The 13,484-nt window shown below is 41.0% G+C and overlaps 1 protein-coding gene across 1 annotated transcript in view; it reads left to right on the top strand.

Annotated features, from left to right (window-relative positions):
• LOC140544385 (calcium-activated potassium channel subunit alpha-1-like) overlaps positions 1-13,484 on the top strand; it is a 70,753-nt gene that overhangs the window by 40,393 nt on the left and 16,876 nt on the right. The window contains exons 14-22 of the mRNA XM_072667909.1: positions 863-1,030; positions 1,505-1,537; positions 3,913-4,006; positions 4,549-4,672; positions 6,062-6,286; positions 7,953-8,145; positions 9,113-9,226; positions 10,553-10,636; positions 12,167-12,297. Of these exons, the coding sequence (XP_072524010.1) occupies positions 863-1,030; positions 1,505-1,537; positions 3,913-4,006; positions 4,549-4,672; positions 6,062-6,286; positions 7,953-8,145; positions 9,113-9,226; positions 10,553-10,636; positions 12,167-12,297 (1,166 nt within the window). The remainder of the gene's footprint in view (positions 1-862; positions 1,031-1,504; positions 1,538-3,912; positions 4,007-4,548; positions 4,673-6,061; positions 6,287-7,952; positions 8,146-9,112; positions 9,227-10,552; positions 10,637-12,166; positions 12,298-13,484) is intronic.

Below are 13,484 nucleotides of genomic sequence, written 5' to 3'. Positions count from 1 at the left end.
CATAGGTGAAGACAGCCACTTCAGTTAACATCATCCTCTTCATCTCCTCCACTTTTCCTCCACCCCTTACCAACTTCAGCTCCCCACTACTAGCCCAATATTAATGTATTAATAGTGAATAAAGCTCCCATTAACAGAATTATGGAATTATATCTCCTGGTAGAACTTTCGCTCTCTGAAGGCGTCCCTCAGGGCTCAGTTGTAGACCCTTTTAAGAGCCTACTGCTTTGCAGTTTTCATAGGTGAAGACAGCCACTTCAGTTAACATCATCCTCTTCATCTCCTCCACTTTTCCTCCACCCCTTACCAACTCCAGCTCCCCACTATTAGCCCAATATTAATGTATTAATAGTGAATAAAGCTCCCATGAACAGAATTATGGAATTATATCTCCTGGTAGAACTTTCGCTCTCTGAAGGCGTCCCTCAGGGCTCAGTACTCGGCCCATTTTAGATGGTCCTGCTTTGCATTTTTCATGGTAAAGAAGGTCCCTTCAATTAACCTGATCCTCTCCCATAGTCCCAGAGACGGAATAAAACTCTACTCTCTCTGAAGGCGTTCCTCAGGGCTCAGTACTCGGCCCATAGTTTGTCCTGCTTTGTAGTTCTCAGAGGTGAAGAAGGTCCACCCCAGCTCCAGCTCCCCACTATTAGCCCAATATTAATGTATTAATAGTTAATAAAGCTCCAATGAACGGAATTTAGTCATTCTGTATATTTAGGTACGAGGTGTGCCTAAGGGCTCGGTACTGTGCCCTTTTTAGATTGTCCTGCTTTGCAGTTTTTTCAGAGGTGTAGACGGTCCCTCAGTTAACCTAATCCTCTCCTCTCCTTCTCCTCCACCCCTTCCTTTCCAACCACAGCTAAGAAGGCCTGCAGCCGCCGCCGAATGCGACTGGCATGTTGTTTAGATTGTGGAGAGGCAGAACCCGGCTGCTTGTGCATGTCCCGCAGTGTCCGTAGCAATGCGGAGACTGCCTTTCCTCTATCACCCTCCTGTTTTAGTGATAATTCAGCCACTTTGCACTCCTGTAAGTCCTCACGCACCTCCCTCCCACCTCGCCCGCCTTGCTAATTTGTGCTTGGGTGCTAAGCGTGGCTAACTGGTGGTGTTCTGCTGCTGCGTCGGTCGCTTCTGCATGTTTTGAGCTGTTTTCTGATTCAGATTCCAGCCCAGTTTTGATGTGATCAGAAGCTTTCATGGTTTCAGTTACTTTGTAAAGTGATGGTTGGGTTTCTCAAGCGCAGGGTACCAATCAGGGTTCATCCTTGCACTCTTCTTTTCATGTGTTTCTGAGCATCTCATTCGATTCACAGCCGCTAACTGCGTTTGCACTGCGCCATTCATAACCACGGGCCTCCTCTAAGGCCAAGCCTTCTTCATGGGGTCTCTTCTGGACCATTAATCCGATCACCTGCTCTACTTATCCAGCATAACTGTTTGTCCATCAGTTCATTGCGACATGCACCCCCCTAACTTCACACTGTCTCTGCATTTTCCTCAGCTAAAAGTAACTATAACGGATATATCAAGTCAAGTAAGTTTTCCCTTTTTTCACACCATTTGTTTCTTAACCTCCAGTTGTGCATTGTGTCCCTCATTTCTTCCCCCTGTCCTCTTCACTGGTGATGCTACATTTACAGCATTTAGCTGACGCTCTTATCCAGAGCGACTTACAAAGTTACTGGTATTACAGAGGAGGGCCAATGTAGTGTTAGGAGTCTTGCCCAGGGACTCTTATTAGTGTAGCGCAGCACCCACAGTCACCCAGACCGGGAATCGAACCCCAGTCTCCCACATGAATAGCTGTGGTAGCTCACTGGCAGGTAGTGGGGTTATCTGTTGCGCCACGCCAACCAAAAGAATAAGCTACCATGTAGAAATTTGAGAAAAAAAAATAGAGGTAGAGATGTGCCGATCCTATACTCGGTATCGGTATTGGTCCAATGCAAAATTGAGTATCGGCAGAATAATAAAAGAGAATCCGATCCATTACCCTAAACTTTCACGTAAATGCATGTTAATGAGCACCAATACTTACTCTGTCTAACCATGTTTTTTATAGTCCTTACAAGCAATCGCAGTCTTCACAGCTCCAACTGCAGTCGTGAAGTACATTTCCGATCAAAACCATCAAATATGTACGATATAAATATTCCCGTCTCAAATTCAGACTAATCTAAGTAGCCTAGAAGCTCCTAAAAAAATAGCAAGTCATGTGTGACTGTCTCTTATACTATCAACAATATCACACGTAATTGGCGTAGAGTGTAATGGTAAACACGATAGGTATCGAGGTTGCAGTATCAGATGGTCCAAAGGAAATCAGCTCATCTTCTTACGTAATTTTTTACAGTAACAGATATTTTGACCATGGGTGCCCAAACTTTTGCATGCTTTTGTAATTCATTTTAGTGTAATATATTTAATATTAATGCTAATAATAATAATAATAATTATTCAATGAGTCCTTATGATTCACCGCTGGCACTTACAGAGGTTATTAGTCTCACAGGCTGATGCGGAGGCTGGATGAGGGATTCGTTATTTACATTAAAAGAGCTTTAATTGTGCTGAGAGTTTGTTTGATTAACGCTGGGTTTGTGAATCAGCATAGATCAAATTTCTCACCCATTTGCCAGAGGCAGAGATTATCTGTAGGCATGCCTGGAGCTGAAGGGATTAACGATTCCGTCAGCGTAGATCAATATATCCGATTAGTCCACTGTCCTCACATAGCTCCTGACCCACTGATTTGAGGTAGATTTAATAAAGAGTGGAAGCACAAGGTAGGGGTTTCTAATAAAGTGGCCAGTGAAGAAGCACAAGGTAGGGGTTTCCAATAAAGTGGCCAGTGAGTGGAAGCACAAGGTAGGGGGTTCTAATAAAGTGGCCAGTGAGTGGAAGCACAAGGTAGGTGTTTCTAATAAAGTGGCCAGTGAGTGGAAGCACAAGGGAGGGGTTTCTAATAAAGTGGCCAGTGAGCGGAAGCACAAGGTAGGGGTTTCTAATAAAGTGGCCAGTGAGTGGAAGCACAAGGTAGGGGTTTCTAATAAAGTGGCCAGTGAAGAAGCACAAGGTGGGTGTTTCTAATAAAGTGGCCAGTGAGTGGAAGCACAAGGTAGGCGTTTCTAATAAAGTGGCCAGTGAGTGGAAGCACAAGGTAGGTGTTTGTAATAAAGTGGCCAGTGAGTGGAAGCACAAGGTAGGGGTTTCTAATAAAGTGGCCACTGAGTGGAAGCACAAGGTAGGGGTTTCTAATAAAGTGGCCATTGAGTGGAAGCATAAGGTAGGGGTTTCTAATAAAGTGGCCATTGAGTGGAAGCATAAGGTAGGGGTTTCTAATAAAGTGGCCATTGAGTGGAAGCATAAGGTGTTCTAAACAGGAAGCAGAAACCATCAATACTTTACAGCTTGTTCAATGTAGCAACAGTAGCTATGAAAGAATGCATTTGTGGGCGGAGCCTGTTGAGGTAGATTACACTGTGTATTAACTGAATTGAGTGAAACTTGCTGCTTAACTAGATATAAGGTTGGTGTGTGTGTGGAATGGTGTGCGGATACTGGTGTTGGTGGGCAGACTGGTGTGGTTTAACCCCAGTGTGATTGGTGTTCAGTGGACTGTTGGTCAGAATGCCACGTTTAACCCATTAAAACATTCATTCCATATGTGTGTGTGTGTGTGTGTGTGTGTGTGTGTGTGTGTGTGTGTGTGTGTGTGTGCATCTACCTCTTTCCTACTGTATCTCTCTCCGCTGTGTGTGTATGTGTGTGTGTGTGTTAATGTGTGTGTACCCAATCCTTCTGTCGGAGTGTTTTTTGTGGTGTGGTGTTGGGTCTGATTATGATGATAATACAGTGATCAGGTCAGTCTGGTCATTGTAGCCCAGGCTAACGTGTGTGTGGTTGCAGTCGAGGAGGTCCACCAGTCCACTCTGTCCCCGAAGAAGAAACAGCGCAATGGAGGAATGAGGACCTCACCCAACTGCTCCCCAAAAACCCTGAGGTAGGCCTTGTCCTACCTAGCAACAGTCTCTATGAAAGATCTCCGCTCTGTCAGAGGAGCCAGGAACGACTAACTGTAGAGTACACATTATATGGACAAAAGTATTGGGACACAAGCATTTATGCCATCCCATTCAGCTCTACCAGCAGCAGCAGGTCCGGAGCTCTGCTGCAGTTACTGAGTCAGTTGGAGGCTTTTCTGCACTCTGCTCTGAGCTCAGCACTCGGCCCTGACCCCGCTCTGTAACTTTACGTGGTCTGACAGACACTCGGTGGCTGAGCTGCTCTCTGCGAGCTGTTCCTCCTAAACTCTTCCACTGTTCAATAATAACACCACTCACAGCTGATGGAGGAAGATCTAGGAGTGTGGAAAGGCAGACTGCATGGCTAAGGGTTTGAGTTTATACACCTGTGTTAATGGGACTCAAAAGGTGTGTCCCAATAATTTTGTCCATACAGTGTAGTTAAAGCTTGCATTATCGCCCTGTTCGGTTCTCAACTAATGTTTTATTTATTTATTTTTAGTTCTTTCTTGCTTTGCAGACATGACCCTCTCCTGATCCCCAGCCATGATCAGATGGAAACGATGGACGTGAACGTGAAGAAGTACGACTCCACAGGGATGTTCCACTGGTGCCCGTCCAAAGACATAGAGAAGGTCATACTGGTGAGTTCTGCTGCAGACTAGTACCTATAGAGAGAAGGGCCCTAGCCGTTAGCCGTGCAGCTTGATTTAGGGGGCGTGTCGGTGTGTCTTTGCTATGGTAACGACGGGAAACGCTCAAAAGTCATGTACTGAGTCTCTTAATGAATCAGGGGTGTGTTTGTTTTGGGCGTAACCTGCAGTAATAAACCAATCAGCGTGTCTCTCGCCGTTCTCTTTAAGAGTCTGACTTTGGTGGGTTGCTATTTCAGTGTTAAATATTAGTGACGTATTTCTATTCATGTTTTATATGTATTTGCATAATTATTTCATGGTTGTAAACTTTAGATTTTTGAGGCCTGAGATGCTGACCCAATCATTTCGATGTCAACAAATAACTAAACCATAATTAAATTAGTAAAAGATGCTTTTTCCTTCTGCAAATAGAAATGGTAAATAATATTTGTATGTTAAATTTAAATAAAGCAAACAAACATGAAGCTACAGGTAAAAAAATAATATATATATATATATATATATATATATATATATATATATATATATATATATATATATACACATATATAAATATAATATTATATAAAAGGAAAAAATATACAAAAATATACAAATATATCTGTGTATGTATAATTTAAATAAAGCACACAAACATAAGGCTACAGGTAATATATATATATATATATATATATATATATATATATATATATATATATATATATAAATATAATATATTAAATATAAAACAGATATATACATATATATTTTTTATTTAACTGTAGCTTCATGTTTGTGTGCTTTATTTGTTTATTTGATATATATATATATATATATATAATATATTTTATATATATTAATATTTGTATATTTTTGTATATTTTTCCTGTTGTTTTTTCTATATATATATATAGTTATTATGTTATTATAGTTTTTATGTATTTCTTTTATGTATTTCTTATGTATTTCTTATAATATTTCACTTGAATACTTGAATATTCTTTAATGATATTATTAATAAATAAATAAATAAATAAATAAACTGTTTATTACACAAATTATGAATATTATCATCATTAAGTATCAAATAAGTGGAGTTATGACTAATTTTTGGAGAAGGACCACGCCCCAAACTCCTCCTCCTGGCTCTCAAGCCCTTTCCATATATACACCCCACCTCTCAGTCCAACTCCATGATAAACAAACTTAGCACCCACCTCCACCTGTCTCCTCCTCTTTCTTCCATCACTCATCACACCAACAGGGGGTCTGGCTTCACGCGCAGACCACAGGAAATATTCAGAGTCCACCCTCCTGCTCCATTTCAGGGCATGGTCAGCACTAGCAGTAGGTCAGCTCCACTCACATGTCGTACTGACACTTATCATTGTTCCTCAGACTCGCAGTGAAGCAGCGATGACCGTGCTGAGTGGTCATGTGGTGGTGTGTATCTTTGGGGATGTGAAGTCGGCCGTTGTTGGCCTGAGGAACCTGGTGATGCCTCTGAGGGCCAGCAACTTCCACTACCACGAGCTGAAGCCCATCGTGTTCGTGGGCTCTCTGGAGTATCTGAAGAGGGAATGGGAGACGCTCCACAACTTCCCCAAAGTCTCCATACTGCCCGTGAGTCCCACCGCACAGGCTGGGGTCAGATCTGGGGTCACGGGGAGGCTTATATAGGATGATTCTCGTGGTCAGCACCGCCACATCAGTACACTGCTTTAGGACTTAATGCTTTAAGTTTAAGCAAAGGTTTGTGCACCCCTGTTCAGATGAGTCATGTTGTTGTTGATTTTGTGACTGTATGTCTTCTTTTATGTCAGGACCATACCTATCGCTATCCATTAGCACAGTGCTAACTGCATGCCGCCACACACTCGCGTCAAACCCCACTGAGTTAGTCCCAAACAGACTAGTTTAAGTAGATTCCAGCATTAATTCAGAATCAGAATCAGAATCATAAATACTTTATTAATCCCAGAAGGGAAATTGCAGATGTTACAGTTGCAAACGTTAGAGTAAGAATAAACACACTATAAAATGTATATTGTATTTTATATACTTTTATATAAAATGAAAACTCTATAAAATAAAAGCTCTATATAAATAAACACTACATAAAATAAACACTCTATAAATAAATGCTATATAATAAAAACACTATATAAATAAACACTACATAAAATAAACACTCTATAAATAAACACTATATAATAAAAACACTATATAAATAAACACTACATAAAATAAACACAGTATAAATAAACTCTATAAAATAACACTCTATAAATAAATAGTGTATGAATAAACACTCTATGAAATAAAAAACTCTATAAAATAAAAACTATAAATAAACACTACATAAAATAAACACTACATAAAATAAACACTATATAAATAAACATTCTATAAAATGAAAACACTATAAAATGAAAATTCTATCAAATAAAAACTATATAAATAAACACTACATAAAATAGTATATAAATAAACATTATAAAATAAAGACTCTATAAAATAAACACCCTATAAATAAGCACCCTACTAATAAACACCATAACATAAACACTATGTAAAATAAACACTATAAAATAAACACTCTATAAATACTCTATAAATAAACACCCTATAAAATACTCTATAAATAAACCCTCTATAAAATAAACACTACATAAATAAACACTATAAAATAAACACTACATAAATAAACACTCAATAAAATAAACACTATAAAATAAACACTACATAAATAAACACCCTATAAAATACTCTATAAATAAACCCTCTATAAAATAAACACTACATAAATAAACACTATAAAATAAACACTACATAAATAAACACTCAATAAAATAAACACTATAAAATAAACACTACATAAATAAACACCCTATAAAATACTCTATAAATAAACCCTCTATAAAATAAACACTACATAAATAAACACTCTATAAAATAAACACTACATAAATAAACACTCTATAAATATACTCACCCTCACTTCAACTTAGCAAGGTTAGGGTTTTGGCGACACTTGCTGTAGAAGGTGTCCTTATTTACCGTTAGAACATCAACAACACATGGATTTGACCATGGGTATACAGACACTTGCATACGACTGCAGCTTTACCACATTAAACGATCTGTTGAAGGAAAGCAGGATCACAAATCTGCGCCAGCGGAGGACAGATCCGAGGTCCACTTCAGTATTAGAGCCCCTCCTCCCCCCCTTCAGTGCTTGACAGGTGTTTGTATTGTTGTTTATTTGTTTGTTTGCCTGCTTATGAAGGGCAGTCCTCTGAGCAGAGCAGATCTGAGGGCCGTCAACATCAACCTGTGCGACATGTGCGTGATCCTGTCGGCCAATCAGAACAACATAGACGATGCGTCTCTGCAGGATAAGGAGTGTATACTGGCCTCCCTCAACATCAAGTCCATGCTGTTCGATGACAGCATAGGCCTCCTGCAGGCCAACTCACAGGGTACGCGATCTCGTCCGGTCTGTCCCTTTCGTCCAGTGTTTGGATCAGAGTTAAATCTGTGCTCTCCAAGGGTTCTTTACTAAAGACAATGATGATATATAGAACCAAACAACTCAAAGAACCATTCAGAGGGTTCTTCAACTTCTAAAAATGCACCAAAAAGGGATCCGCCATCGCTACCCTAGATCAAAGAACCCTTTTTCAGTACGATATAGAACCCATTTACCTTGTAAACAGTTAAGTAAAGCTGTCTAGAACACCAAGGGTTCTTACCTGCCAGCCTAGAAAATATACACCAATCAGCCATAACATTAGTACCACCCGCCTAATATTGAGTAGGTCCTCCTTGTGCTGCCACAGCAGCTCTGGCACATCAAGGCATGGACTCCACAAGACCTCTGAAGGTGTCCTGCTGTGGTCTCTGAAGCACCAAGACTAACGTTAGCAGCAGATCCTGTAAGTTGTGAGGTGGGCGGAGCCTACATTAGCATCAGTGAGCCTTACGTTCACCGGTTGTCCTTCCTTGGAGCACCTACTTTTGGTAGCTACTGACCACTGCATACCACTGGAACACCCCACAAGACCTGCCTGCTGATGTTCTGGAGATGTTCTGACCCAGTCATTATCTAGAACATCACAGTCTGGTTCTTCTTGTCAAAGTGTTTCAGATTCTTACGCTTGTCCATTTTTCCTGCTTCATCACCTTCTGGGTCACTTCAGCTGGTGCTAATGTTATGGCTGATTGGTGTAAATCTGGGTGCATCCAATTGTGGAATCTGCAGAAATCCCAAAAAAGTGAAACCGCAAAACACAATTAGCATTAGCTATTAGCATAGCATAGCAGCATGTGTCTCAAAATAGCCAGAGGAGAGCTGTCGATGATTGTGTGATGTGTGTGTGTGTGTGTGTGTGTGTGTGTGTACAGTATGTTTATCAGAGTATGTATCTATGTGTGCTTTGGATGCAGGCTTTACTCCTCCTGGAATGGACCGATCATCTCCTGAGAACAGTCCCGTTCATGGTCTGGTGCGGCAGACGTCCGTCACTACAGGAGCAAACATCCCTATCATCACAGAGCTCGGTATACACACACACACACACACACACACACACACACACATATATATACTGAATGCTAAATGTATCTAAATGCTTCTGTGCTACACCTAACCCAAACATCAGCTACCACCACATCAGCTTTGGCTTCTTTTCTAACAAGTGGTGCATTTTTGGGGGGGCATGGTTCTTTATGGAAGGCTGCTAAATGTCCACACAGTGGTCATGTTTTTCTAACATCCTGAGGACTTTAGGTCCTCACAAAACAGATGCACACAAGTTTGCATAGAATGATTCACCAGACTGGACATGGTCTGGACCTTGGGACGTTTGCATGCACTCATCGTGGACATGAATGTCCAACACTGGGCAGACAGCGAGTTTGGTAGCCATCAGCAAGCTTCTGCTGAAATTCCAGTTGGATATCTGACCACTCGTCTCGGCAGAATTGGTCAAACTCATTCATACATTTGTTGGAACTGGCAAATTCCACTAACACTACATGGACAAAAGTATTGGGACAGTTGTTTCTACTAAAATCAAGAGTATTAAAAAGAGTTTCTCCTGCTTTTATTGGAGTACCTGTCTCTACTAGATTTTGGAGGAACATTGCTGTGAGGATTTGATTACATTCAGCCACCACAAGAGCATTAGTGAGGTCACGATTTTGGATGATGATGATCACCACCTCGCCTCATCATCCTCAAAGTACTGGATGGAGCACCACCTTCGCTCCAGAGAACACAGTTCCTCCACAGCTCGGTGCTGGGGGGCTTTATACCCCTCTAGCCCACGCTGGGCATTAGGCAGCATGGTGCCTATAGATTTGTGTTGATCTGCTCCGGAGAGTCCTGTTCTACTGTGTGCATTTGCACATCTGTGGCAGCAATGGGTGCAGCTTAAAGTAGCTGAATGCATTAGTTAATTAGAGGGGGTGTCCACAAACATTTGGACGTATAATGTATTTGAAGCCAGGAGGCTGTTTAACCCATTCCTGTGTCCAGGTTTCAAACATCTAGCTGAAAGTTTGAGGTTCTGCTTAAGAATTCAGAGGTTGTCCTTCTTCAGAACACGATACTACCATCACCATGTTTGACAGTTGGAACAGTGTTAATAGGCTGCAACGTCCAAAAAAATGACTCCTCCAAACATCAGGTCAAAGAAATCCCTGAAAGCCCGGTGTCAAAGCATGACATTGGTGTCCATGAGGAGTGTCCGTAAACGTCCCGCCACCACTGTCCAGGAAAACAGGCCCATCCTCTGGGGTACTGCCTGGCCCCCTTTTGCAGAGTTGCAGTGTAGGTGTGTGTGAGTGTGTGTACTAAGGTTGGTGCGTGTTTCTTGTCGTTAGCTAAATCAGACAGGCTGCTGAACGCAGTGTGTGTGAGGCAAGACAAGAGCATCGGGGCGAACATCCCTATGATCACTGAGCTGGGTAAGACACCCTTCCAATCAGCAGGCTGCCGCTCTCACCCTCTCGCGCACTCTTACACTGTCGCTTCTCGCGCACTCTTACTCACTCCACTTTCTTCTCGCTGCTTTACCCTGTTGGCGATCCTGTGCTGTGTTAGGAACATTTCATAGCAAGTAGCTTATCTAAACAGGATGGACAAAAGTATTGGGACACCTGCTCAGGGTATTAAAAAGAGCTGATCCCGCCTTTGTTGGAGTAACTGTCTCTACAACCAGGGATGAAGGCTTTCTACTAGATTTTGGAGGAGCATTGCTGTGTGGATTTGATTGCATTCAGCAACAAGAACGTTAGTGACCTCCCCAACTCATCCCGAAAGTACTGGATGGAGCACTGGCATCTCAGAGACACGGTTCCACTGCTCCACAGCGTAGCAGTACTTAATTACAGGGACTAGACAAGATGTGTGTGTGCATTTGCACATCTGTCAGCAATGGTTGCAACTTAAAGCAGCTGAATGCATTCACTAGAAGAGGTGTCCACAAATATTTGGACATGAAGTGTATATGGAGCAAAAATTCCAGCAATCCTACTGTTCGCCACATTGGGATTTTTTTTAAGCAATTCTGTTATTGACCACATCAGGAATTTCATCCATCACATTTATCGCCACATCCATCCTAATAGTCACAACATTGGGAACGTTATCATTTCTGTTGTTCATCACATTGGGAATTTATCATTCCTTTTATTCACCAGATTGGGAATTTCCTAAATCCTATTATTCGTCACATTGGGCATTTTTTTTATCAATTCTGTTATTGACCACATTGGGAACTTCATCTTTCCTATTGTTTACCACATTTGGGATTTGACAACCTTGTGAATTTTAGCAATCCTAACATTCATCACATTGGGAACGTTATCAATTCTGTTGTTCGTCACATTGAAAATTGATCAATCCTATTATTCACCAGATTGGGAATTTCATCAATTTCATCAAAATTTCATTAAAACCTGGGACTGTCACTGTAACGGTCAAATCTTGTGACGGACACTGGGGCACCATGGGGGTCACAGTCCTGCAGAAAATTTGAGCTAATAAGTAATGAGTCTCGAGCACAAACACAAAGATGGGTTCTGGGGGCAGAAGTACGGTTCTCAGGGGGCATGTTTTAGGGTATTTGGTGAGTTTGTGAGTAATATGAGAGAGCTAAGCTTCTTCCAGCAAAGCATAGCACCCGCTTGGTGCCGTCAGTGGTTCAGTGCTTGTTTCTGTGTTTGCTTTTGTTGCTGGACATGGCTGACCGCTGTTGCATGCTGCTGCTCTGGACGTGCTTAGCTGCTGCTTCCATTGCTGTGAACCAGCCGACATGCTGATTGAACATTTTCATGGCTTTGCTCTGCCTTTGCTTTGAGACGCTCTACTGGTGCTCTGAAGATGCATATGAATGTTGTGTGTTTTGTACTGTTTGTGTATATGAAGTAATAGACATGTATGTATGTATGTGTGTGTGTGTGTGTGTGTGTGTGTGTGTGTGTGTGTGGTTATAGTGAATGACTCCAATGTGCAGTTTCTGGATCAGGATGATGACGATGATCCGGATACAGAGCTGTACCTCACTCAGCCTTTCGCCTGCGGAACTGCCTTCGCTGTCAGCGTGCTCGACTCACTGATGAGTGCGGTGAGTACACAGAAGTCATGGGTTGGGTTTGGACCGTGGATTGGACCTTACGGTTTGGTACGAGGAAAAAAAACAGCAACCCTCCCGAAGACAAAATCACAGAGTGCTGTATAGGTGTTTGATACAGCCTGTGATTTGTGAATCCTAGCGTGTTTCCACACACACACACACACACACACACACACACACACACACACAAACACACACACACACAAGAACTGTTAACTGTTAAATGTTATATAGAGTTAATTACAGGTAGGCACTCTCACTGACCACTGACTATGTTTATTTGGGTTTATTCTAATGTTATATAGAGTTAATTACAGGTAGACGCTCTCACTGACCACTGACTTTATGTTTATTTGGGTTTATTCTAATGTTATATAGAGTTAATTACAGGTAGACACTCTCACTGACCACTGACCTTATGTTTATTTGGGTTTATTCTAATGTTATATAGAGTTAATTACAGGTAGACACTCTCACTGACCACTGACTTTATGTTTATTTGGGTTTATTCTAATGTTATATAGAGTTAATTACAGGTAGACAATCTCACTGACCACTGACTTTATGTTTATTTGGGTTTATTCTAATGTTATATAGAGTTAATTACAGGTAGACACTCTCACTGACCACTGACTTTCTGTTTATTTGGGTTTATTGTAATGTTATATAGAGTTAATTACAGGTAGACACTCTCACTGACCACTGACTTTATGTTTATTTGGGTCTATTCTAATGTTATATAGAGTTAATTACAGGTAGACACTCTCACTGACCACTGACTTTCTGTTTATTTGGGTTTATTGTAATGTTATATAGAGTTAATTACAGGTAGACAATCTCACTGACCACTGACTTTATGTTTATTTGGGTTTATTCTAATGTTATATAGAGTTAATTACAGGTAGACACTCTCACTGACCACTGACTTTCTGTTTATTTGGGTTTATTCTAATGTTATATAGAGTTAATTACAGGTAGACACTCTCACTGACCACTGACTTTATGTTTATTTGGGTTTATTCTAATGTTATATAGAGTTAATTACAGGTAGACACTCTCACTGACCACTGACTTTATGTTTATATGGGTTTATTCTAATGTTATATAGAGTTAATTACAGGTAGACACTCTCACTGACCACTGACTTTCTGTTTATTGGGGTTTATTACTAATATGTA

Source organism: Salminus brasiliensis, chromosome 22 (genome assembly GCF_030463535.1).
Source record: "Salminus brasiliensis chromosome 22, fSalBra1.hap2, whole genome shotgun sequence".
Taxonomy (NCBI): Eukaryota; Metazoa; Chordata; class Actinopteri; order Characiformes; family Bryconidae; genus Salminus; species Salminus brasiliensis.
The sequence above is the reverse complement of the archived record's forward strand: the minus strand, read 5'-3'. Positions and strand labels throughout refer to the sequence as shown.